General features: G+C 43.4%; 1 protein-coding gene across 1 annotated transcript; it reads left to right on the top strand.

Moving 5' to 3' along the window:
• The first annotated feature begins 1,892 nt into the window (after positions 1-1,892).
• Positions 1,893-27,416, top strand: ISY1 (ISY1 splicing factor homolog). The gene is made up of 11 exons (XM_042912108.1): positions 1,893-2,308; positions 4,388-4,410; positions 5,014-5,065; positions 6,778-6,843; positions 7,849-7,891; positions 12,509-12,621; positions 18,556-18,673; positions 22,273-22,395; positions 22,856-22,977; positions 26,221-26,307; positions 26,693-27,416. Exons 1-11 carry the CDS (start codon positions 2,306-2,308, stop codon positions 26,798-26,800), a joined length of 858 nt encoding a protein of 285 aa, XP_042768042.1. The 5' UTR covers positions 1,893-2,305; the 3' UTR covers positions 26,801-27,416.

Here is a 27,416-nt window from a genome sequence, read left to right as displayed (position 1 = left end):
TCCCAAGCAGGCTTCACCCTGTCAGTGCACAGCCTGATGCGGGCTCGATCTCACAGTTGGTGAGACCTAAGCTGAAATCAAGAGTCAGATGCTTAACCAACTGCTTGGGTTTTCAGTCCACCAATCAATATTCATAGGGAGATAGGATGGATTGTTTAGCTTAACCTAGCTCTTTCATTCTGCTCTTAAAGCTGGGCATGCAGTTCCCTTCCCCTGAACCGTAAGATCCCCAAATGTAATTCAGGTAGGGAGAATGGATGCTGGAAGGACAATCAATACAGGTAATGCCTCTTGAATCCTGTTATATATGATCTCTGTATCCTAGAGTCAGGGATTTAATGGACAAAGATACAGAAATGTGAGAAACTTCTGTCTCACAAATACTCAACTTGAGTGAGAAATGACCTTGCTTGTTTGGGAACAGGTGTTATTTATGGTAAAGGTTAACAAAGGTAATAAAAGACTCCCAAATGCAGCAGCTTACACAAGACTAGGTTTGTTTCTTGGGGCACCTGGGTGGCGCATTCGGTTGACTGTCCGACTCTTGATTTCAGCTCAGGTCATGATCTCATTTCAGCACAGGGCTCTGTGCTGACAGCACGGAGCCTGCTTGGGATTCTCCCTCTCTCTCACTCTCAATCAACATAAACATTAAAAAAAATAAAGTTTGAGAAGCAAAACCATTCCTCTCAACGCTTATATTAAAAAAAAAAAAAAAAAAAAAAAAAAAGAAGACCATGTTTATCTCTCTCATTTCACAGGGCTAGATGTTCCAGAGCTGGGAGTGTAGCATCCTCCCAATTCAGTTCTTCCATTTCTGAACTTGAGGTGGCTGTTGGCCATAGTCACCTCTCAGCCGTGAAGGGAAAAGGGCAAGGGAAAGGCGTGTCCATACTTTTCATGGCATTGCCTATGTGGCATTTATTCCCTCCATTCAATTCCCATTGGCGGTTATATAATCACAAACCCACAATTCGCTGTCAGAAGTGGGAAGATGGGAATCTAGTTGGGTGGCCATATGCCCAGCTGAAATTTTAAGAACTTGTCCTTATCACCGCTCAGGCATGAGATCCTGGTGTCTATTCTGAGTACATGTCTGTCCTGTCTGATCCTGAACCACATGTCAGCTGCTTTCCCCAGATGGCTTGTGCCTCCTGGGTGAAGCTGAAGTGCCCATCATTGGTTGCGTCCTCTGGTAGAGAAGACACCATGGCCGAAGCTGTAACTGGCTTAATTTGCTACTGTCCTTTACCTGAATTCCACACAGCTCTGGACACCATATGGGGATAGCCACCAGAACCGTACGTATCAAGTGGCCTCTCCCGTGTCCCTGGGTCCTTGTCTGACGATCTCCTGATCCCAGCAACGCGCCCATCACACACTGACCGCATCTCTCTGGGTAATGACCCAAACTACCTTTCTAACCAACCTCCTCCTCCAAGTAAATAGGCTTTTCTTCCCTGGGCCTTAAATTTCTTATCTTAAAAGAGGGTGACTTAAAACACTGGTCCAGCTCTGATTGAGCCTGGCGATTCCAGAAGAGCTCAGAAAAAGTTAAGTCCCCACGTAAATGACAGGGAAACGCGGAGGAATTTACGAAGCCCCGCCAGCTCGAACTCCTGGAGAACACTCGCTCTGACCTGACCAAAAGGGCGTTTCAGCGCCTACTACCTGGGGCCTGCGGCTTCCACTTCTTGAGCTGCCTAACCTCTTACGAAGGCTGGGTTCAGCGAGCCCAGTCGGCTGTGAGGACTCAGGTCGTTCAGAGGCATGAGGACGAGCGACTTCCGAAAGAGCATGTTTCCTCTCACCAAAAGAAATAAAAAGGGGGCCGGTGGAATGCGATCCAGAACGGCAACCATAACCCCAAGCAGCTTACAGTCAACCGCACCCGGTGTCCTCCGCTTCCGCAGTAGCAATAGTTAACGCAAGAAAATTTGCACTTGTTATCGCGAGAGCGAAACCAGACGTCGGGAGCGGAGTCTAAGACACGTCAGTCTCACTACGCAGGCGCAATTTGCCAACGCCCCCAGTCTTCGTACGCGCGTGTCAGTGCGACGCCCGAACGCCTAGGGAAGGCAGTCCTACAAGAGCGCTTTTGCGTTTCCTCTTCCTCCTCTAGTAGAGAACCATTTTCGCTTCCGGCCCCCAACTTCCGGTCCATCCCGTTTGTCCTTCCGACAGAAAAATCGGTGGTGCGGCCAGCTAGAGTGTTTCAGTTCCCGCCGGGGTCGGCCTCGCCCGAGTCAGTGAAGCTCCCGGGGCTGGGGCCGCGCGGCCCGAGGGCGGCGCCCTCACTGCCACCATGGTGAGTTGGGTGGGTGCGTGGTGGAGGGGGCGAGCGGGCGCGCAGTGAGGGCTCCCAGCCCTATTCGGTCGCTCGTGGTGGAGGGGTGCAGCCGGGCATCACTGCAGGCTTCAGGCTCCTTGTCTACCTGTAACTTGGGTTCTCTTCCTCCTCTCTTCAGCTGTCAGAATTTGGGGTGGGAAATGGGAACCTCGGAGAGCGGAGTTACCGTCTCCAGCACTGTTGTAATCTCGATGAAGCGCCTTATCTTATCGCCCGGGAAAACTAAGAGAGGCGCAAGGACCGGCAGCGAGTCACGGTGCCTGGCGTGGGCCCACTTGTTTGTCCCCAGGTCCCATACGGGGGATGAGCAGCGGGGGTGACAGTATGTTTCTGGGTTATTTGATTTATGTCTCTTCTCTTCTCCATCTCCCCCGCAAGATGTAAACTTCACGGGGGTCGGTCTTTTCAACATTGCTTTCTTAGTGTCTAATAGTGGCTTTCTTAGGGGTGTGACACGTTGTAGGTGTTCAGTAACGATTGAATGGATGGCGTAGTGTTACTACCACAGAGGGTATGATCTCTGTGGTCTGGAGTGGTTTGTTGGCTTTTCCATTGGTTCAGGAAGCACACCCGACATGTCAGTGTGAGAATGCACCTAGCGCTGGTACAAAGAAGATGCTCATACATGTTAGTTACCATATTTTCATTAAGCGAAGCCCGCATAAGAAGCACAACACGCAGTAATGAGGTTATAGAAGATGTATTGCAAGCTCTTGTAGATTAATGAGCCCAAGATCCCAAGAAGGGAAGAAACCTTCTTGGGCTGGAATCAGACCTTTCTGTGGGAGACTATATCCCAAATTACTGCTTCATACTGCCCTGCTCAGCCTTGAGGCTCGTCATTTCTGAACTCTAACAAACATAGGGAATCCTTCTGCCTATTCCCTAGTAGGGGAGAAGAATCCCTGGGCCTAGATATTTTTGGGTACAGGAGTTGTTGGGTATTTTATATCCCTGTCACCATCACACATTCATATATGAGTGGGCTTACGTTACCCTGGGTACCTGCCCGTATCACATTGATTCATTGTTTGGTGTGGAAGTTCCAACGAGCACCTACCGCGGTGTTTTAAGCATGCAGTAAACATTGAGAAACACTAAATTAAATATCTAGAATCTCTAGGATTTAGTAAAATAGGTAGGACACTGCCTCAGCCTTCAAGGTGATGGCTTCCCTTGGGAGAGCTGCTTTGTTTTATCCTTAGTTGGTAATGTGTTCACGTATCCGCCAAGCTTTTGCCAAGTTTGTTGCTGTGTCCATTGTAGCAGAAGGCCAGGAAGGAGACTTACGTTGAACTTAACTTTTGCTGAGGCTCTAGAAGCTGCATACCTGATGTTTTTATGTGTTTATCTCTTAAGTCTTCATGACATCTCTAGGAGATAAGAGGTATGATCCCTGTTGTAAAGGTGGGGAATCTGAGAGACTACTTCTCCGGGATGGTGAGTGGAAGAGTTGAGAGTAAAGTTCAAGTCCCTGACTTAGCAAGTACTCTTTCTACTTAAACTACAACCCAGAAAACATGTTCTGTGCTTGACAGTGTTTCAGGGACAGTGGACTTGACACTTGTGTGACAGTAGTTACATAAAACTCCTTTTGGAAAAGCCAGTCTTTTCTTCAAGTTCTGCTGGCTGGAAACAGACAGTTGGGATGCTGAGTGGAAAGGACCATGGTAGTTACAAACCCACACAAAAGGTAGCAGCCCAGTTGGGAAGAAGGGGCCACAGATGAACTTTCTGGGATGGCGATGACACCGGTGATACATTTTGAAGGATGGATAAGAGTCAGATCCAAAGGGTGGGGAGGGACAGTGGAGGAGTGAAGATTTTAGGTGGAGGGAGCAGCGTGGGTAAAGTCACAGGATTTGGACGTCTTTTGATTATTTTTTCTTTTGGTTTTCTTTTCTTTCTTTTTTTTCTTTTGGGATACTAGTTCAAACATTATGCTTGTGACTGTCCTTTTGATACTTTTCTCTAAAAGTATGTGAAAAAAGAGTATTTTAAACATGGGCATTTTTCTCCCCTTCTGTCTCCTTTTAGGCCCGAAATGCAGAAAAGGCCATGTAAGTATCAATTCAGTTTTGTCTGTAAATTTAAGGGACTTAATTATCACCATGGAGCTCTTTTTGTGTTTGGTTCTTTCGTATTTTTCTTTCTCTACGTGTGTTAAAATAGTATGCCTGTGTTCGATGTTTGTTTTCCCTACTAGTGTTTTCTGACAACTCCCCAGAACTTATACTGGATAAACACTAGTTTAGTTGGGGATGGTACAGGGGCTATGAGAGTGACAACTAGGCACCCCATGATGCTAGTCTTTTAGCATCCGGATGTGTTGCTCACCAAGTGGTCTGATCAGGAGAGTTTCCCACGGTCTTTACACACAGTGTAAGTAAAATAGAGATTTGGGTGTTCAGGAACACCCATGGCTTTTTAAGTTCCACTGTCGGGACACGGAAACCCATAACTTCTCTTTGGTGTCTTAATCTCTTGTGCATGCTCATGTATGCTCTCTTTTTATGAAGAATAATTATTATAATCTATTTATGAATAATGTTCATGAATGGCTGATGTTAAATATGGTCATGAGCAGATCTACGTCATCTAGGAACTTGAGTGATAAGAAGTCTGTGAGCGGTATCTAATGGATTCTTCTCTGTTTCTGATAGGACGGCCTTAGCAAGATTTCGCCAAGCTCAACTGGAAGAGGGAAAAGTGAAGGTTGGTGTAAATCTTCATGAATTGTAAATCGTTAAGAATAAATGTGGTAAAACTCTCTCCTGAGCAGACGAGACTTCCAATTTCTTGTCTATAGCCACTGGCACTCTTAGGAGTCTATACATTTGAATTCTAGGTGTCTCTCTCTGTAGCTGGGGCAGTGTGATTGATGATCTAGCTGCTTCCATTTCCTCTGTATTATGATAATTGGCTTTCCATATTATCCCAGCTCTGTCTAATAGTGAATAATAGAAAATGGAATGTGCTATGGAGAGGAGCTCTAAGCTGATACCAGTAAATGATCTCGACTCATGGAGACTCAACCAGGTCAGGGATAATAGGCAGCATTCTTTCAATATTTTTGTTTTATTTTATAGAAATTAAACACACAGGGGCGCCTGGGTGGCTCAGTCGGTTAAGTGTCCGACTTCGGCTCAGGTCATGATCTCACAGTCTGTGAGTTTGAGCCCCGCGTTGGGCTCTGTGCTGACAGCCCAGAGCCTGGAGCCTGCTTCCGATTCTGTGTCTCCCCCTCTCTCTGCCCCTCCCCCACTCACACTCTGTCTATCTCCCTCTCTCAAAAATAAATAAACGTTAAAAAAAATTAAAAAAAAAAGAAATTAAACACACATGCTCACACACACATGCATGTGTACACATACACGTTTATGTATGTTCTGAATATTGTAGATATTTCTTTTTTTTTAAGTTTCTTTATTTTGAGAGAGAGAGAGAGCAAGTAGGGGAGGGACAGAGAGAGAAGGAGAGAGAGAGAGAAGAGAGAGAGAGAGTGAGAGAGAGAGAGAGAGAGAGAGAGAGAATCCCAAGCAGCCTCCACACCATTAGTGCAGAGCCTGATAGAGGGCTCGAAATCATGAACCATGAGATCATGACTGACTGAACCACCCAGGTGTCCGATAGACATTATTTCTTTTTTCTTTTTTTTTTTTTTTTTTTAATTTTAACATTTATTTATTTTTGAGACAGAGAGAGAGAGAGCATAAACAGGGGAGGGTCCGAGAAAGAGGGAGACACAGAATCTGAAACAGGCTCCAGGCTCTGAGCTGCAAGCACAGAGCTGACGCGGGGCTTGAACCCACAGACCGTGAGATCATGACCTGAGCTGAAGTTGGATGCTTAACCGACTGAGCCACCCAGGCGCCCCGATAGACATTATTTCTTAAGATAATACGAATATTCCATGAAGTGAATATAACCTAGCTTACTTAGTCATCTCTCTATTATTGAACTTTTAAGTTGTTTCCAGTGGTTCACTGTACCAGATACAGTGCAATGTATGTATGTTTTTGCATGTATAGTTGTTTCCTTTTTTTAAAAATTTATTTATTTATTTTAAGAGAGAGACAGTGCATGCGCAAGTGGGGCAGGGGGAGAGGGAGAATCCCAAGCAGGCTCCACCCTCTTAGCACAGGGCCCATTGCAGGGCTCTGTCCCATGAACCGTGAGATCATGACCTGACCTGAAATCAAGAGTCAGATGCTCAATTGACTGAGCCACCCGGGCAGCCCTCGTATAGTTGTTTCCAAGTGGAAACTGTAGTGTGAGATATAAGGCTTGATGGAGATCATTTGGAACTGAAACTTCAAGAGTGTTTAGACCACTAGACATTTAGTCTTCAGGGCTGAATCAGTTGTGAATGCTGCACAGAGCTTGTAACTAGTACAGTGGCAACATGTGTATTTTCTTCTTCATAGGAAAGAAGACCCTTCCTTGCCTCAGAATGTACTGAGCTACCCAAAGCTGAAAAGTGGAGACGACAAGTATGTTCTGGGTGAATCTGGTCTTAGTAGAAGTAACAAGTCTCTGATTGTTTCTTTTTTTTATTGAAGTACAGTTGACACAGAATGTTACATTAGTTTCAGGTATACAACATGGTGATCCCACAAGTGTAGCTACTATCTATTACCATAAATGCTATTATAATACCATTGACTATATTTCCTATGCTGAACTCCACTGCACCTCCCCACCCCCCGCCACCGTGAGTTATCAATCCATAACTGGAAGCCTGTATCTCCCACTCCCCTTCACCCATTATTATGCCCATCCCCCACCTCCTTCCCCTTTGGCAGTCATCAGTTTGTTCTCTGTCTTTATGGGTCTGTTTCTGCTTTTTTGTTTGTTAATTGATTTGATTTGCTTTTTAGAGTCCACATGTAAGTGAAATCTGTCTGGCTCATTTCACTTAGCATAATACCCTCTAGGTCCATCCATGTTGTTGAAAATGGCAAGATCTCATTCTTTTTTATGGCTGAGTAGTGTTCCGTTGTATATGTGTAACACATCTTTCTTATCCATTCAACTGTCCAAGGACACTTGGGTTGCTTACATATCTTGGGTATTGTAAATAATACTGCAGTTAACATGTATCTTTCAAATTAGTGTTTTCATTTTCTTTGGGTAAATACCCAGGAGTGGAATTATTGGATCATATAGTATTTCTATTTTTCATTTTTTTTTGGAACCTCCATGTTTTCCATGGTGGCTGTACCAATTTACATTTCTACCTACAGTGCACGAGGGTTCTCTTTTTTCTACATTCTCACCAACACTTACTTCTTGTCTTTTTAATTCTAGCCATTCTGACAGGTGTAAGGTGATACCTCATTGTGGTTTTGATTTGTATTCTGATTGTTTCTTATTCTCTCAGTGATTCTTTACCAGAATTCTAAGTATTTTTAATTACTAATTTTGAATTATATGTTTTCTGTGCTTTCAGACATAATCAAAAGTCATGAGAATATTACCTTTTCTTTTTTTCACAGATCATTGGAGAGATCTCTAAAAAAGTGGCTCAAATTCAGAATGGTAAGCTAATTTGTCTTTTACAGTGTTTTTTTTGTTTTTTTTTTTTTTAAGTTTTACTTATTTTGAGAGAGAGTGCATGCATGTACGAGGGGGGTAGGGGCAGAGAGAGGGAGAGAGAGAATCCCAAGCAGGCTCCATGCTGACAGCATGGAGCTCGACCCCACAGAACCATGAGATCATGACCTGGGCCAAAGCCAAGAGTTGGACACTCAACCACTTGAGCCACCCAGGTACCCCTGCAGTGTTGATTCTCAAATCCACCATTAGACTTGGGGATTTCAACACTTCTCTTTCAATAATCAGTAAAACAAGTAGATAGAAGATCATTAAGGACATAGAAGAACTGAATAATAGTATGAGTCAATTGGACACTTCTAGAACATTCCACCTAGCAAAAAAAACATTTTTTAAAAGTTTTATTATTTTTTATTTTATTTTATTTTTTTGAGAGAGAGAGCCAGATGGGAGGAGCAGAGAGAGAGGGAGAGAGAATCCTAAGCAGGCTCCGCAGTATCAGTCTGGAGACCAAAGCGGGGCTCAAACTTACCAACCACCGGTGAGATCGTGACCTGAGCCGAAATCAAGAGTCGGACGCTTAACCGACTAAGCCACCCAGGCATCCCAGAATGCTTTCTTTTTTTAAGAGCATCTAGAATAGTCACGAAAATAGAACATGTTCTGGGTTATAAGACAAATGTTAGCAAATTTAAAATAATTGAAATCTTACAAAGTATGTTCTCTGATTATAACAGAATTAATGTAGAAATCCGTAACGGAAAGACACCTAGAAAATTCCTAAATATTTGGAAATTAAGCAGCATGTATCTAAGCAACTCATGTGTCTAAGAGCAAACTGCAAGGATATTCGAAAATATTTTGAAGTAAATGAAAATGAAAACATAATATCAGAATTTAAGGGACAAAAACAATTTTGGAGGGGGATGTTCTTTTTTTGTATTAAAATAATAGAAAATAAGAAAGGTCTCAAATCAATGATCTAAACTTCTACGCTAAGAAACTAGAAAAGAAGAGTAAACCAAACCCTAAGTAAGCAGAAGGAAGAAAATAATAAAGGTAAGAGCAGATATCGATGAAACTGAAAATGGAAGATGAAGAGAGAAAAGTCAAAAGCTGGTTCTTTTTTTTTTTTTTTAAAGCCTCACCGAGGCTTTACTCTTTTATTTTTTATTTAAAAAATTTTTTTAATGTTTATTTATTCTTAAGAGAGAGAGAGCACGTGAGCAGGGGAGGTACAGAGAGAGAGGGAGACACAGAATCCGAAGCAGGCTCCAGGCTCTGAGCCGTTAGCACAGAGCCAGTGTGGGGCTCGAACTCAGTAACTGTGAGATCATGACCTAAGCCAGAGTCGTTCAACCCAACGCCCCTAAAACCTGGTTCTTTAAAAATATCAGTAAGTGATGCCTGGGTGACTCAGTCGGTTAAGTGTCTGATTCTTGGTTTTGGCTCAGGTCATGAGGTCACAGTTCATGAATTTGAGCCCCACATTGAACTATCAGTGCAGCAGAGCCTGCTTGGGACTCTCTCTCTCTGTCTCTCTCTCTGTCTCTCTCTCTCTCTGTCTCTCCCCTCCTCCCACCCGTCCCCTGCTCACTCTTTATGTCTCTCAAAATAAATAAACTTCAAAAAAAAAGAAAATTAAATAAATAAAAAGGTCAATAAAATTAGACTGACCAAGAAAAAAAGAAGATACAAATTAGGAACATCTAGGGGTGTCTGGTTTGCTCAGTCAGTAGAGCACGTGACTCTTGAGCTCAGGGTCATGAGTTCGAGCCCCACGTTGGGTATAGAGATTACATAAATAAACAAGCCAACAAACAAGCAAACTTAAAAAAATTACAAGCACGAGGAATGACACTGGGAATATTACTACAGACTCTCCAGACATTAGAAGGTTAATAAGGGAATGTTACAGACAATGTTATGCCTGTAATTCATCAACTCAGATGAAACCGACCAGTCCTTGAAAGACAGAAACTTAAAGAGAATTAGTTCTTACCCAGGGGCAGTTTTGCCCCTCCAGGGGACATTTGTCAGTATCTGGAGAAACTTTGATTTTTATAACTTGGGGTGCTACTGGCATCTAGTGGTTAAAGCCAGGGAAGCCACTAAGCATCTTACAGTGTATCCTGCAAAGAATTATTTGACTCAAAATGTCAGTAGTGCCACTGTTTAGAAACATTGTTCAAGATGAAATTGAAACCTGAGCATTCCTATGTCTATTAAAGAAATCAAGAATTTTTTTTTTTTTTTAAGTAAACTCCATGCCCAGCATGGGGCTCAAACCCATGACCCCAAGATCAAGAGTTGCATGCTCTACTGACCGAGGCAGTCAGATGCCCCTGTATCTGTTAAAGAAATTGAATTCATAGTTAAAGCCTTCCAGCAAAGAAAACTCCAGACCCAGATGGCTTCACAGGTAAGTTCTACCTAACATTTAAGGAAGAAAAAATACCAATTCAACACAGTTTCTTCCAGAAAATTGAAGAGGAAGGAACACTTCCTCCTTCATTTTAGAAGTTTGACTATTAGCATTACCATGATACTATAATCAGAAAAAGACATTACACGTAAAATTTCCAACTAATATTCCTCATGAGTGTAGAAATCTTCAATAGAATATTAGCAAACCAAATCCAGTAATTTATAAAAAGGATAACACATCACAACCAAGTGAGATTTATCCTTGGTGTACATGTCTGATTCAGTATTCAGAAATGAATATAATTCACTGTATCATCATTCTAAAGTAGAGAAGCCTCTCTAGATGATCTTTAGTAGAGATCATCTCAGTAGATGATGGAAAAAATTTTTGGCAAAATTTAACATCCACTCATGGTAAAAACTCTCTGCTAACTGGGAATAAGAGGGAATTTTTTTCACCCAGATAAAACACTTCTCCCAAAAAACCTATAGCCAGCATCGTACTTAATGGCAAAGGTTGAATGCTTTCCTCCTAAGAGCAAGGACGAGGCAGAAATTCTTACCGCTTATATTCAAGGTCGTACTGGAATTCCTAGTCTGTGCAGTAAAGCAAGGAAAGGAAATAAAAGGCACACAGATTGGAAAGGAAGAAATACAATTCTCTTCTCAAACTATGTCATTTTCCGTGTAGACGATCCCAAGAAATCTTATGGGAAGCTTTCTAAAGTGAGTAAGTGAGGTTAGCAAGGTTACAGAGTAGAAAGGACAGTACACACAAATCAATTCTGTTGTTATAAACCAGCACTGAAAAATTGGTAATAGAACATTTGCAAAAAGGGCTATTTACAAAAGCACCAAAACAGAAGAAATACTTAGGCATACATCTAACAAAATGTATGTGTGGTCTGTTTGCTTAAAACTAAAACATTGATGAAGGAAATCAGAGAAGACCTAAGTAAGTGGAGAGGTACACGGCATTCGTGGATGGCAAGACCCAAACCTAGTAGTGATGTCAATTCTTGGTCTTTTCAAATACTACCACAATCAAAATCCCGATGGGATTTTTTTTTTTTATATAGGTTGCCAGATTTTTTCTACATTTTAAATGGAAAGTCAAAGGAACTAGGATAGCCAAAATAATTTTGAAAAAGAACAAGATTGTAGCATTCATACCACCTAACTTTAAGATTTTATATAAAGCTACTGTATTCCAGATAATGGGGTGGGTAGTGGTGAAAGATAGACCAATGGAAGAGAGTAAGAAATAGAGCCACACATGTGGTCAGTTGACTTTTGACAGTGGTATAAAAGCCATTCAGTGGAGAAGGGGGAGGGAGGTTACTCCCTTGCAACAGCCACGTGATACTTTGTTTCAACATATCAAGGTTCATTAGCCATTTCCCTTCCTTTGTGGTGGGATGCTCCAGCTGCTCTTGGCGTGGGAGACAACACCTCTGCAAACTCTCTTGTGCATATTCCTTTAAATGAGTCCCTTAGGGGGCGCCTGGGTGGCTCAGTCGGTTAGGCGGCCGACTTCGGGTCAGGTCATGATCTCACGGTCAGTGAGTTTGAGCCCCACGTCAGACTCTGTGCTGACAGCTCAGAGCCTGGAGCCTGTTTCGGATTCTGTGTCTCCCTCTCTCCGACCCTCCCCCGTTCATGCTCTGTCTCTCTCTGTCTCAAAAATAAATAAACATTAAAAAAAAATTTTTAAAATGAGTCCCTTAGGCTTCATTCTCAGAGTATAGTCTTTGCCAAAAGATGTTCCCATATAACAAAACATTGCTTTCCTGAAAGGGTGAAACCAACACAGAATTCTCCCAGTCCCGGTGCTTATGTCAGCCTCGCTGCATATTTGCTGGCGTTGGATGCCAGGTGCCCCCACCACCAAAGTATTTTAATAGTTGCATAAATGGAACAGTAGGATTGCTTCAGTTTATATTTCTTCAGTTGCTAATGATGATGAAGGTTTTCCTCAAGAATTTTTTTCCCCTGTGCTGGTGGGGACTCGGTTCATAATCCTTGCCATTTCCTTTATTTGGGTGTGATGGTTTTTCTTATAAATTTAAATGAGTGTTTTTGTCCCGCATACCTTTGTAGGTATTGACATTTATTATTAGGGTATAACATTGAGTGCTATTTTGAAGAAACAATGTTAATGTTTTTGTTTTCCAGCTGGTTTAGGTGAATTCCGAATTCGGGACCTGAATGATGAAATTAACAAACTGCTAAGAGAGAAAGGACACTGGGAAGTCCGCATAAAGGAGTTGGGTGGTCCTGATTATGGAGTAAGTAAGCCACTGTGCCAGTGGATCTTGCGGGTAAGCGTTTTGGCAGGCTGGGTAACTTTGCATCCGCTGCAGCTCCCAGCCCATGCTGGTCATGGAGTAGGTACTTGAGGAATGAAAGAAGCTTTGAAGAATGCCTGTTAAATGTGGACAGGAAACATGGGAAAGGTAGGGAGGATAATTCTTTTTTTTTTTTTTTTTTTTTTTTAATTTTTTAATTTTTATTTTTTTTTAATGTTTATTTTTGGGACAGAAAGAGACATAGCATGAGCAGGGAAGGGGCAGAGAGAGAGGGAGACACAGAACGTGAAGCAAGCTCCAGGCTCTGAGCTGTCAGCACAGAGTCCGACGCGGGGCTCGAACTCACAAACAGTGAGATCATGACCTGAGCCAAAGTTGGATGCTTAACCGACTGAGCCACCCAGGTGCCCCTTAATGTTTATTTTTGAGAGAGAGAGAGACAGCGAGCAGGGGAGGGGCAGAGAGAGAGGGAGACAGAATCTGAAGCAGGCTCCAGGCTCCACACAGCCAGCACAGAGCCTGACGTGGGGCTTGAACTCACAAACTGTGAGATCATGACCTGGGCCGAAGTCGGACGCTTAACCGACTGAGCCACCCAGGCGCTCCATGGTAGGATAATTCTTAAACACCCCATAGCACAGCCATCAGAGCAGATAGGGCCCCTCAGTTTACTGTCCAGATGTTCTTGAGTAAGCCACTTAATCTCTCTGGGCCTCTTGTTTGTTCGTTTATTTATTTATTTTTAAATGTTTATTAATTTTTGAGAGAGAGTGCGAGTAGGGGAGGGGCAGAGAGAAAGGGAGACAGAGTTTCTGAAGCAGGCTCTGCTCTGACAGCAGAGAGCACAATGTGGGGCTCAAACTCACAAACCGTGAGATTGTGACCTGAGCCGAAGTCTTAGGCTCAACCAATGGAGCCAGCCAGGCGCCTCTGGCCTCTTGTTTAAAATGACCATGGTCCTGGAGCACCTGGCTGGCTCAGTCAGAGGAACATGCCGCTCTTGATCTTGGGGTTGTGAGTTTGAGCCCCACGTTGGGTGTAGAGATTATTTAAAAGAATAAAAATATTTAAAAAATGTGTATTATTTATTTTGAGAGAGAGAGCGTGGGGGAGGGGCAGAGAGAGAAGGATGGAGAGAATCCTAAGCAGGCTCTGCGCTGTCAGTGCAGAGCCTGACATGGGGCTTGATCTCACATTCTGTGAGATCATGACCTGAGCCGAAATCAAGAGTCAGATGATTAACCAACTGAGCCACCCACGTTCCCCAATCTCACTCTTTTTATGGCTGAGTGTTCCATTATACACGCATACACACCCCACATCTTTTTTTTTTTTTTTTAATTTTTCTTACTAACATTATTTTTTGAGAGTCAGAGAGAGACAGAGCACAAGCAGGGGAGGTGCAGAGAGAGGGAGACACAGAGTTGGCTCCAGGCTCCAGGCTCCAGGCCCTGAGCTGTCAGCACAGAGCCCGACATGGGGCTCAAACCCACAAACTGTGAGATCATGACCCGAGCTGAGGTTGGTTGCTTAACCGACTGAGCCACCCAGGTGCCCCACACACTACGTCTTCTTTATCCATTCATCAATCCATGAACAGTTGAGTTGCTTCCATATCTTGGTTATTGTGAATAATGCTACAGTATTAGGAGTGCATTTTATCTTTTAGAATCAGTGTTTTTCATTTTTCTTTAGGCAAATACCCAGTAGTGGAATTATTGGATCATATGGTAATTCTGTTTTTAATTTTGAGGAACCTCCATACTGTTTTCCACAGTGGCTGTACCAGTTTGCATTCCCACCAACAGTGCGTGAGGTTCCTTTTATTCCACATCCTTGCCATGCCAACACTTGTTGTTTCTTGTGTTTTTGATACTAAGCCATTCTGACAGGATATCTCGTAGTTTTGATTTGCATTTTCCTAATGATGAGTGATGTAGAGCATCTTTTCAATGTGTCTGTTGGCCATCTTTGCCTTTGGAAAAATGTTCATGTCATCTGCCCATTTTTTAATTGGATTATTTGTTTCTTGGTGTTGAGTTGTAGAAGTTCTTTTATATTTTGGATATTAATCTCTTATTGGATATATCCTTTGTAAATATATTCTCCTAATTAATAGGTTGTCTTTTTGTTTTATTATTTTCTTTGTTCTGTAGAAGCTATTTATTTTGATGTAGTCACAATAGTTTATTTTTGCTTTTGTTTCCCTTGCCTTAGGAGACATATCTAGAAAAGTGTTGGTATGGCCGATGTCAGAGAATTTAGTGCCTGTGCTCTCTTCTAGTGTATTTATGGTTTCAAGTGTCACGTTTAGGTCTTTAATCCATTTGGAGTTTCTTTTTGGGTATGGTGTTAGAAAGTAGTCCAGTTTCGGGGCGCCTGGGTGGCGCAGTCGGTTAAGCGTCCGACTTCAGCCAGGTCACGATCTCGCGGTCCGTGAGTTCGAGCCCCGCGTCAGGCTCTGGGCTGATGGCTCGGAACCTGGAGCCTGTTTCCGATTCTGTGTCTCCCTCTCTCTCTGCCCCTCCCCCGTTCATGCTCTGTCTCTCTCTGTCCCAAAAATAAATAAAAAACGTTGAAAAAAAAAAAAATTAAAAAAAAAAAAAAAAAAGAAAGTAGTCCAGTTTCATTCTTTTGCATGTAGCTCTCCAGTTTTCCCAGCACTGTTTTTGAGGAGACTGTCTTCCCATTGCATATTCTTGCTTCCTTTGTTGTGCATTGATTGGCCATATAATTCTAGGTTTATTTCTGGGCTCTGTCTTGTGTTCCGTTGACCTGTGTGTCTGTGTTTGTGTCACTGCCATACTATTTGGATTATTACAGTTTTGTAGTATATCTTGAAATCTGGAATTCAGCTTTGTTTTTCTTTCTCAAGATTGCTTTGGCTGTTTGGGGTCTTTGTTGTTCTATACAAGTTTTAGCATTATGTGTTCTAGTTTTTTGGAAAGTGCTGCTGGTATTTTGATAGGGATTGCATTAAATCTGCAGATTGCATTAGGTAATATGGACATCTTAACAATATTAATTCTCCCAGTACATGAGCATGGAAGAGCTTTCCATTTCATTTGTCATCTTCAATTTTTTTCGTGAGTGTTTTACAGTTTTCAGAGTACAGGTCTTTCACCTCCTTGGTCAAGTTTATTTTACAAATTTTTGGTGCAATTCACATTAATCTTTCAATATTTTTCTTGAATTTTTTTTAATGCTTAACAGTTTTATTTCCATTTTCTATGTGTAAAAGTAATACATTTAAAATTTTAGTTTCACAAGATGAGACGAGTTCTGCAGATTAATGGTGGTGAGGGTTATATAATATTATGAATGTATTTAGTATCACTGAATTGTCCACCAAAAATGGTTAAGATGGGTGGTGCCTGGGTGGCTCAGTTGGTTGAGTACCTGGCTCTGGATTTTGGCTCGGGTCATGATCTCATGGTTTGTGGGTTTGAGCCCTGTGTTGGGCTCTTCGCTGGTACTGCAGAACTGCTTGGAATTCTGTCTCCCTCTCTCTGCTCCTCCCCCCACTTGTGCATGCACGCTGCACACTCTCTCTCTCTCCCTCTCTCAAAATAAGCAAATAAACTTTTAAAAAAAGGTTAAGATGCTGGGGCGCCTGGGTGGCTCAGTCAGTTAAGCATCCGACTTAGGCTCAGATCATGATCTTGCAGTTTGTGAGTTCAAGCCCTGCGTCGGGCTCTGTGCTGACAGGTCAGAGCCTGGAGCCTGCTTTAGATTCTGTGTCTCCCTCTGTCTCTGCCCCACCCCCACTCATGCTGTCTGTCTGTCTCTCTCTCTCATAAATAAATAAACTTAAAAAAAAAAGGTTAAGATGGTAAATTTTGTTATGTGTATTTTGCCACATTAAAAAAGAAAAGTAGTACATTTATCAAGTTCAGAAAAGTATAAAGAAGCAGGATAGCATTCAGTCAGGATGGCATTACCTGGATGAAACTACTTGAATAGTTCCATCTGTTGTTTTCCTGTGAGTGCCACGATTGAGATCACACTCACTGTGTATACAACTTTGGTTGTAGGATTTGTTTCTTTCCAAAATAGTAACATTGCCTGTGTAGATACTACAGAGTTTTATGCAAAAAAAAAGAAAAAAGGAAGAAAATATAAAATAAAAAATCATAAAAATTGTAAAATATTAAAAAATTTGTTATATTCTATGAATGATACAGAATGTTATATAGTTTTCTACTACACAGAAATAACTACTACTGACATTTTCTATTTAACCTTTCTAGCATTTTTTCTATGTATATATATGTTTATTTTTACGGAAATTGTTTTTTATTGTAACTATATGCTTTGTTCACTTAACAGTGTTTCAGGAGCATACTTGCATGTCAATAGTCATTTATATCATCATTTTATTTTTATTTTTATTTGTTTATTTTTAAGTAGGCTCTATGCCCAATGTGGAGCTTGAACTCATGACCCTGAGATGAAGAGCCACATGCCCCTCATCATTTTAATTTTTTTTTTTTTTAACGTTTTATTTATTTTTGAGACAGGGAGAGACAGAGCATGAACAGGGGAGGGTCAGAGAGAGGGAGACATAGAATCTGAAACAGGCTCCAGGCTCTGAGCTGTCAGCACAGAGCCCGACGCGGGGCTCAAACTCACGGACCGCGAGATCATGACCTGAGCCGAAGTCGGCCGCTTAACCGACTGAGCCACCCAGGCGCCCCGCCCCTCATCATTTTAAAAAGCATTTTTGAGGGGTGCCTGGGTGGCTCATTCGGTTTAGTGTCCAACTCCTGTACTTGGCTCAGGTCATGATCTCGCGATTTGTGTTTCAAGCCCCGCGTTGGGATTCTCTGTCTCACCTTCTCTGCCCCTTTCCTACTCGCTCGCTCCCTCTCTCTCTCAAAAACAAATAAACATTAAAAAAAAAAAAAAAGCAAATTTTTGAGAAAGTTGCAAAATTAGTACAGAGAATTCTTATATACCCTTCATACACATTTACCAAATTTTGGCTTTTTTCCTGTGTTTACTTTGTCATTTTCTGTGTGTACCTTAATACATTATGCTTCTTTATCCCTTAATACTTAGTATCTCTTGTGTATATTTTCTCTCTTTCTTATTTTTGTTATTTTCTTATTAGAGAGAGAGAATGCAAATGGGGGAGAGGGGCAGAAGGTGAGAGAGAGACAGAGAGAGAGAGAGAGAGAGAGAGAGAGAGAGAGAGAGAGAGAGAATCTCAAGCAGGATCCATGCTCCATGCAGAGCCCATCATGGGGCTTTATCCCATGACCCTGCAATCATGACTTGAGCTGAAATCAAGAGTTGAACGCTCGACTGACTGAGCCACCGAGGCACCCCTGTGTGTATTTTCCAAGAGGAAGAATGTTCTCTTACATAACCGTGGTAGAATTATCAAGTGTAAGACACTTTGGTACAGTCATTTTATGTAAAGTACTTGACTGTTTCATAGATTTTCCCAACAATATCCTTTTATAGTCCTATAGACCTGGCTCAGGGTCACCATACTACATGTAGTTGTTGACATCATCATTTTTAATGGGTAGAATTCCGTTTTCAGGATGTATCTCATTTGTCTTCTACTGCTCGTCATTTAGGTTGTTTGCAGTTGTGTTGTGAGCTTTTGTCACTTACCTCATGTTATAAGTGTTTTCCCAAGGCAGTATAGGAGTTTCATAAGAATCATTATCTTTAAGCTATAGAATATATTCCATCCATGACAGTGCTATAATTTACATAAATCATCCTCTTACTGTTAGGTATTTAGGTTGATTTTAATTTACAAAAAAAAGTGCCCAAATGTTTTTCCGTGTACATCAGTATTTTCCCACAATTAGTGTTATTATCTTAAAATATATTTGCAAACATGGAAATAGTGGGTTAAAGGATCAGATTCATTTTCTCTTTTTCCTTCCCAATAAGAAAGTTGGCCCTAAAATGCTGGATCATGAAGGGAAAGAAGTCCCCGGAAATCGAGGTTACAAGTACTTTGGAGCAGCCAAAGATTTGCCTGGTGTTAGAGAGCTATTTGAAAAAGAACGTAAGTGACTGCTAATGTTTGTGAAGGTCTTAGCCTCTAATTGTTGGTAGTCATCCTAACAGATCTGTATGCTAGGTGCTCCTCCTGCATTGTTTCTCAGCTGCACAGTAGTAGTGTCAGAATTACTGTTCCCCCATTTTAAATGAGAAACTTTAAATACCAGGAGTTGAAGTCACCGACCCAAGGCATGCAGTCGGGGTTGGGAGCGAATCCAGAATTGACTGGCGCCAAATTCTCACATGCCAGTCTCTCAGTCTGAATGACAAGTTTCCGATTTGAAGTTTCCTCGAACTATCAGGGCAGGCTCTGATGTTCATTGAAATGGGCTCATGTTTCAGTTACTTGTTAGCTGAAAAAACCCTAGCCAAAGAACAAAAGCTTGGACCGAACCCCAGTAGGTATAAATGGAGTAATGGGGAACTGGTCTATGCGAATTCAGGGCTGGTCCCCTCACCTGTCCTGCCTTTTCCCTCCGTGGCCGTGGGGAGCTTCAGCCAAACCTTGGCCTTCCAAAATGCAATTGGAAACCATTAGCCTGGGGTGTTTGTGGATTTTAATTTTGCCTTTTAAGAAAGTAGTCTAAATATTATAGAAAAAAATGTGAATAGCAGAGAAGAATGACAGCAATATTCTCACCACTGTTGGAGTTCTTCTCTATTTCCTTCCAGTCAGTTTTTCTTTTAAAAATATAATTCTAGGGGCGCCTGGTGGCCCAGTCGGTTTGAATGTCCGACTTCGGCTCAGGTCATGATCTCACGGTTGGTGGGTTCGAGCCCTGTGTCAGGCTCTGTGCTGACAGCCTAGAACCAGCCTCAGATTCTGTGTCTCCCTCTCGCTCTGTTCCTCCCCCAACTCATGCTCTGTTTCTCTCTGTCTCAAAAATAAATAAACATTAAAAAAAATTTAGAAAAGAAAATATATAACTCTAGGGGCGCCTGGGTGGCTCAGTCGGTTAAGCATCCGACTTCTGCTCTGGTCATGATCTTCTGGTTTGTGAGTTCGAGCCCCAAGTTGGGCTCTATGCTGACAGCCCAGAACCTGGAGCCTGCTTCAGATTCTGTGTCTCCCTAATCTCTCTGCCCCTCCCCCACTTGTGCTCTGTCTCTTTCTCTCAAAAATAAATAAATGTTAAAAATATATTTATAATTCTATCTGTATTCAGCCCTGTTTTTTTTTTTTTTTTTTTTAAGTTTGTTTATTTATTTTGAGAGATAGAGAACTGGCAGGGGAAGGGCAGAGAGAGGAGGGTGCAGAGGATCCAAAGCAGGCTCTGTGCTAACAGTAGAGAGCCCAATGCGGGGCTGGAACCCACAGACCGTGAGATTATGACGTGAGCCGAAATCAGACACTTAACCGACTGAGCCACCTCAGTGCCCCAAGCCCTGCTTAATTTTAAATTAATTATGCCCAAACTGGTTTTGCATGCGTTATTAACACCACTTAAAATTAATTCAAGGGTTACCTGGCTGGCTCAGTCGGTGGAGCATGTGACTCTTGATCTTGAGGTTGTGAGTTTGAACTCCACGTTGGGTGTAGAGGTTACTTAAATATAAAATTGTAAAAAAAAAAAAAAAAAAATCTTAAAAAAACTTTAAAAAATAATTCAAAGTGTAAGTATCATGCTGTTCATTGTGAAAATAATATAGTTTTATTACAGAGAAGTGGTAACATACAGAAAATCAGAAAAACAACTGCCCATATTTTCCCATCTGTAGATGACAATTGTTGACCTATTGGGACATATTTCCATCTAGTTTTTAAAGGGAAATGACAACCCAACAGATTGGTCAAAGAATCAAAGCTGATAATTTAAGAAGAAAAAATTCATATGTTGGGGGGGCACCTATATTGAGGTCATTATTTTTAGAAAAATAATTTTTCTAAATTTATTATTTATTCCAGTTGTAGATTTTTTTTTTTAAATGAGAAGGTATATAAGTCAGTCTTCATGAGTATATTCAAAAGTACTCTCCCCTGGGTACCACCCCCCTTCCCCGTGCCCCTGGATAACTGGTAATCATTATTATCTGTTTGTTACGTTCCCTTCCAGGTCTTTTTTAATGCACTTACGTGCTTATTTCATAAGCTGAATTTCATCAGTGTGAGTGACACTTGGCTTAACCCCAATTCAGTTTAGGCAGGAGAGTGAATTTATTGGCTCACATAACTGAGAAGCCCACGGTGGTTTGCTTTCAGGAATGGCTGATTCCAGGCCACATTTCCTCCATGTTGCAGTTTTGACTTCCACTGCGTGAACTTTTTTCTCTGTTTAGTTCTCTGCTTGTGGCAGCAAGTGGTTTATCACCAACTTACATTTTGTCCTCTTCAGCAAGAGATTTTTTTTTCTCCCAAGCAGTTTAAGCAAAACCCCCAGAATTGAATCTAGTTGGCTTTGACCAGATCATAGTTCTACCCTTAAACCACTCCCTTTGACTGGGAGGAACGCAGCGTTCTGAGCCAGAGGGGTTTTAGCCCTGAACCTGGTCCTGGGTGCAGCCAGCATGGTCACGGGTCAGGGACCAAGAGTAGTGGAGCAGTGAATGGTGAGATCGTGACCTGAGCCAAAATCAGAGGTCAGGACTGAGCCACCCAGGCATCATGCTAAATGAAATTTTTATACATGTGAGCTTTTTCTGCTGAAATGATCAGCTTTTACTCTTTCACCTATCTGTTGGGTTGCCATTTCCCTTTTGATTTTTTTTTTTTAAGATTTTTTATTTTTAAGTAATCTCTACACCTAGTATGGGGTTCAAACTCACAACCCTGAGATCAAAAGTTGCATACTCTACTGACTGAGCCAGCCAGATGCCCTCCCTTTTGATTTTAAGAATTACTTAGATATCCTGAATAGTAACCCTTAGTCTGAAAAAAAATTTTGTTTTAAATTTTTTTTAATGTTTGTTTATTTCTGAGACAGAGAGAGACAGAGCATGAACAGGGGAGGGGCAGAGAGAGGGAGACACAGAATCCGAAACAGGCTCCAGGCACTGAGCTGTCAGCACAGAGCCTGACGCAGGGCTCGAACTCACAAACCGTGAGATCATGACCTGAGCTGAAGTTGGTCGCTCAACCAACTGAGCCACCCAGGTGCCCCTGAAAATATTTTCTTTAGGACTTTCTCATTTATCTTTTTTGTTTTTTTATAGTTTCTTTTGTCTTATCTATATACTTACATTTTCCTATCCTGTTTTTTTCATTTAACATGACATTTCCTATATTATCAATGCATCTTGTGTAAGAGCAGTACAGGGGTCATCAGATACCCCATTTTACACATATCCTACAGCTTGCATAGAGCCTTAGGTTATTCCAGGCTTTCACGACCCTGTGAATAATGTATATCTCTGTCCATTAGGCTTTGCTAGCTTTTGTTTTTGTGTTTTTAATTAGTATAAATTTTTTCTAAATAGACTAATTGGGTTAAAGTTTTAAAAAGGGTTGTACCACTTAATGTAAATCTCTGGCTAGTACAGAGAGGTGCCTACATCATGGTATTTTCTTGAGCATGCACACTCCACGGCCACATAACGTTGTCCAGGATGAAGGCTTGGGTGTGACTGTGGTGGGATATTTAGCTGAGCTGGTGCTGTTTCTTTCAGCTCTTCCCCCTCCAAGAAAGACACGCGCTGAGCTCATGAAAGCAATCGATTTTGAATACTACGGTTACCTTGATGAAGATGATGGTGTCATCGTGCCTTTGGAACAGGAATATGAAAAGAAATGTAGGTCTCCCAGCATTTCGTTTCATTATAGATGGCATCTGGTTTCTGTTCTGTCCTTTGAAAATGTCCTTTACACCAGAAGTGGGTTGGTTTTATTGCTGATGGTCTTCTGAGGAAATGGTCTGCTCGGTATCTATGATGCAGTCAGGGCTGTATTGGGCCAGAAGCAGCAGGTTGGGGAAGCCCAAGAGTGACATCTGACCTGCCCCCTATCCACCCAGAATGCATCGTCTAGATTCCTTCCCACGTTGGTTTTCTTGAAATCGGGAAGTGGTCCCCATTTAAGTAGCTTTCAGATATGCTTTAAACACAGCTAAGTGTTTAAAGGCAGAATGCCCTTAAACACAGGGCAGAATGGAGGGTTCCCCTCTTCTGAGGGGACATGTGGGCCTCACCCTGCATTGCACATAAAGCTGATTAGAGGCCTGACTAAGCAGCACCTGCTCTCCTGTTTCTCCAGTCAGGGCCGGATTGGTGGAAAAGTGGAAAGCTGAGAGAGAGGCCCGGCTGGCAAGAGGAGAAAAGGAGGAGGAGGAGGAAGAGGAGGAAGAGATCAACATCTATGCTGTCACCGAGGAAGAGGTACTGTGGGCAGTGGGGGGCCCCGGTGCTCACTGCCTCTGGTCTGAGCCACGAAGGCTGGGCCTTGGGAGAATGGGTGGGATGGTAGGAAGCCTCAGCCCATTGGCGGGGGGTCGGGGCCAAAGCCCAGCCCTGAGAATTCAGCTTCCTCAGCTGGAAGATGGATGTGAGGACTCAGCATCCCAGGGAGGGTTCTAGAAGGGAATGGCTGTTAGAGCACTTGGTAAACTGTACTTTATACCCAGCATTACTTACCTGCTTTGTAGAGATAGGCCCTTCTGAATACACTGCTGTCGGACTTATAAACACATTTGATGCCATGAGTTCTAGCCTGTGTCCCCATCGTTTCTTTTTATTTATTTATTCGCTTCTTTATTATTACCACGTTTTCAGGTTTAATTATGTATCTATTGTATTAGTTGCTTATACATTACAAGGTACCACAGATTGGGCGGCTTAAACACCAGAAATGGATGTTTCTAGCCTCAGAGTTCTAGAGGCTAGAAGTCTAATATCAAGGTGTCAGCAGGGTAGGCCTCAGCATTTATTTTTATTTTTTGATGTTTTTATTAAAAGTTTTTTTTGAAATGTTTGTTTATTTTTGAGAGAGAGCATGCGGGCCGGGGAGGGGCAGAGAGAGAGAGGGACAAAGGATCTGAAGCAGGCTCTTTGCTGACAGCAGAGAACCCGATGCAGGGTCGAACTCATGAACCGTGAAATCATGACCTGAGCTGAAGTTGGACACTGACTGAGCCACCCAGGGGCCCCTCATCATTTCCTTTTAAGTGGCAGTGCCAAAAGGTCTTGTTTAGTCTTAACAACCCCATTTTAGAGATAGAAACCAGCCCAGAGCAGAGAGGGCCTTATTCAGAGGGTGGTGGTTGAGGTTGGAGCTATGATCCTGCCTCTCAGGCAGAGCCTGCTAGCTCTGGACTCTTCTGAAGAGCCTGCCATGCAGCCCTTGCTCCCTGGACACATCGAGAAGGGATGAAATGGATTTGCTGGACTGAGAAGGGGAGGGGAATTACCCGTGCGTGGGCGATAGGTCAGGTCCCGGGTGAGGAACTTGCTGTGACATCGGTGGCAAGGAAGCAGGCTCTGAGAAGTTTAGTGACTTGGTCATTATCACACAGGGTACGGCGGACCTGAGGTTAGGCTCATATGCAGGTCTGGCTGCTCAGCAGTGGGGACAGTGAAACATTTGAAGCCCTAGGAAGGTCTTCTTCAGCTGCAAATAATTCATTTGCTCTTTCAGCGGGTGTTTGTTTAATTAGTGGCTACTGTGAACCAGGCCTGTGCCAGGGGCACAGCAGGAGACAAGCTCTGCTTGTAGCTTAGAGTCAGTGGGGAGACAGTCCGGTGAGCAGAGACAGTGGCAACCAGTGGCTGTGACAGCGGTCTGCGATAGTGATGTGGTGCAGGGAGAGCCCATGAAGGCTCTCCCTGGGAGCTGACCCTTCAGCCGAGGTCTGGAAGATCAGGACAAGTTAATAACCAAGGGAGAGGCAGTGAGGGAAGAGTGTTCCAGCAACGGGGGAAACATATGTACTGAAAGACACCATGGGAGTGTGAGGGACAGAGGATGGGCCGGTGTGGCTGGAGCACAGTAAGGGGCTGCTGGGGTGGAGGCAAGGCAGAACAGGCCGGCGCCCCTGCTCCATGGTGAGAAGGGTTTGCCTTCATCTGAAGAGCGATGGAGAGCCACCAAAGGTGGGTTTTTTTCCTTGTAGTTTTGAAATAATTTACAGGAAGTTGTAAAGGTGGTACAGAAGGTCCTGTATATCCTTCACCCAGTTTGCCCCAACGGTTACATCTTCCAGAGTTACAGGACGGTGTCAACACTAGGAAACAGAGATGGCGTAATGAGTGTATAGCATTGTGTGTCTTTTATCACACGTGTGGATTTGTACAACCACCATTTTGGTCAAGATACAGAGCCGTTCCCTTCGCGTGTTGCACCCTGACAGGCCTCCTTCCTTCCCCCATCCCGTGGCCAACTCCAGTCGGTTCCCTGTCTCTATAATTCTGTCCTTTTGAGGATGTTTCACAAATGGAAGCATACCGTATGCCACCTTTGAGGATGGTCTTTATACTCAACACAGTGCCCTTGAGCTCCATCCGAGGTGTTGAATCCAAGAGTTCATTCCTCTGTATTGCTAGGTAGTAGTCAGCGGGTGTGGGCAGAGGCTGGTGCAGGGCGTCTGGCACCGACACTGGCAAACAGCGGACCCCACCACCTCACGGGAGCCCTCTCTCCTCAGATTTCCAAGGCCACATTATTTCTTGAAGTTATTGGCAATCTCTTTTGACTCGTGGGCAGACCTGAATTGATCTTTTTTCTATATTTGGTACATTTTCCATATTGGGTACATTTGGTAATTAAATTTTTTAAATTTTAATTAAAGAACTAGATAACATTCACAAGGTTCAAAAACCAAAGAATGTGTAAAGACCAACAAAGATTCCCTAGTTCTCTGGGTGCAAAGATGCACTCGGTTCTCACGGCTGTCACTAGATTCTCTTCTAATTCTCTTTCCTCATTCAAAAGGTAGCATCATTTGCACAGTGTTTTGTGGCTTTTTTAAATAGTTAGTGGGTGTCTCCATGTCTTTCTGTGTGAGCACTGAACGTCCCCATTCCTTTTGTTTTTTTCCTTTTATTTTTTATTTTTTTATTTTTATTTGTTTATTTTAATGTTTTATGTATTTTTGAGACAGAGAGAGAGAGAGCACGAGCAGGGGAGGGGCAGAGAGAGAGCGAGACACAGACTCCGAAGCAGGCTCCAGGCTCTGAGCTGTCAGCACAGAGCCCGACACGGGGCTCAAACTCACAAGCTGAGATCATGACCTGAGCCGAAGTCGGACGCTCCACCAACAGAGCCACCCAGGCACACCTGGCATTTATTTTTTAAGTTTATTTTGTGAGAGAGACTTTATTTATTTAGTTAGTTAGTTACTTATTTATTATCTCGCATACACAAGAGAGACCAGGGGAGGAGCAGAGAGAGAGAATCCCAAGTAGGTTCCATTGCTGTCAGCAAGGAGCTCGAGTGAGGCTAGATCCTACAAACAGAGAGATCATTACCTGAGCCAAAATCAGGTTGGATGCTTAACTGACCAAGCCACCTAGGCACCCCTGTTTTTTTCCTCTTAAATAGCTGCCGAATTGTGCGTTTTGTAGCGGTTCCAACATGTGTGTAACAGGCTCTGGCTCACTGCCTTTTGGTGGTTCTCTGTTTTGTAGTCTGACGAGGAAGGCAGCCAGGAGAAAGGAGGTGAAGACGGGCAGCAGAAGTTCATCGCCCATGTCCCAGTGCCATCACAGCAAGAGGTAGGACAGAGGCTGAGAGCTGCTCCCCTTGCAGGTGGGGCTTCCCCAGTGCCAGGGGACTCGGGGAAAAGGAGCCTGCACAGAGTGCGTTCGTGGGTTTTCTTCGCCCTTCCTATCCGTTAGGGCAGCTCTGACTCTGACCACTTGGCACTGGTCGCTATGCTTCCGGTAGGTAAGGTGCAGCATGCAGCGGGGGGCTGGGTCCCGTCCACTTTAGGGGATACTGACAAACAGGGTTGTTCCTCCGCTTCCAGTGGGAGCTGGCTCTGGGGTTTGGCTCCTCGATGGCCTCTGTCTGGGGATCTCCCTCCTGGCTGAGCTCCAGCAGGGCACGGAGGGCTTGTGGAGGAGTCCAACATGAGCTCTTCACTCTCGCTGTCCACAGATCGAGGAGGCCCTTGTGCGAAGGAAGAAGATGGAACTCCTCCAGAAGTACGCCAGTGAGACCCTGCAGGCCCAGAGTGAAGAGGCCAAAAGACTTCTGGGGTATTAGGGCTGAGCCGGGACCTGTGCAGGGTCTGGAAATCTGTCAGGGGACCATCATCCCCCGCTGGCCCTTGCCACAGGGCTCTGCTGTCCCGGGACTGCAGACGGGCAGGCTGGCGCTGTGAGTCCTGGGGCTCCTTCTCCCACCTTCTCTTACCCTGGCCCCTGTCCCTCCCTGGCAGGCTGTGCGCTTCAGCTGTCACTTTTGTACACATGTTTTGCTTTTGTAGGAACCCACTTATTTTTATCTTGAGTGTGTAAAACAGGCTGCTAGCTGGGTGCTTGCGTTTTATTTAGCTTTCTCCTGTCACTCCCGGGGGGGGGGGGGGGAGGTCAATTTATGACTACCGTTAAAAAGATATACTGCTACCTCCTCTTGAAAAATGAGAGTGTGTCAACTCGGCCCACAGTCCCATGTGTCAGCCACCAGCTAGAGCCGTTCCTTTTGGGTCGGCTACTGCTCGCAGTTCTCCGTGGCCTTCCCAGCCTGCCTCATTCCCTCCTGCCCAGGTGGCAGGACTTTCAGTTTGGTACTTCCGTTTTATGACAGGTTCTGAAGAGAGCTATTTTTATTAAAGATTTTTATATGGAAGGGCAACCCCCACGTCTGCGGCTGGCTCCCT

Source organism: Panthera leo, chromosome A2 (genome assembly GCF_018350215.1).
Source record: "Panthera leo isolate Ple1 chromosome A2, P.leo_Ple1_pat1.1, whole genome shotgun sequence".
In the NCBI taxonomy this organism is placed as follows: domain Eukaryota; kingdom Metazoa; phylum Chordata; class Mammalia; order Carnivora; family Felidae; genus Panthera; species Panthera leo.
The sequence above is the reverse complement of the archived record's forward strand: the minus strand, read 5'-3'. Positions and strand labels throughout refer to the sequence as shown.

Coding starts and splice junctions, on each gene's coding strand:
- ISY1 (XM_042912108.1), top strand. Junction 6,844..7,848: donor CTGAAAAGTGGAGACGACAA/GTATGTTCTGGG, acceptor TTTTTTTCACAG/ATCATTGGAGAGATCTCTAA. Junction 22,396..22,855: donor ACAGGAATATGAAAAGAAAT/GTAGGTCTCCCA, acceptor CTGTTTCTCCAG/TCAGGGCCGGATTGGTGGAA.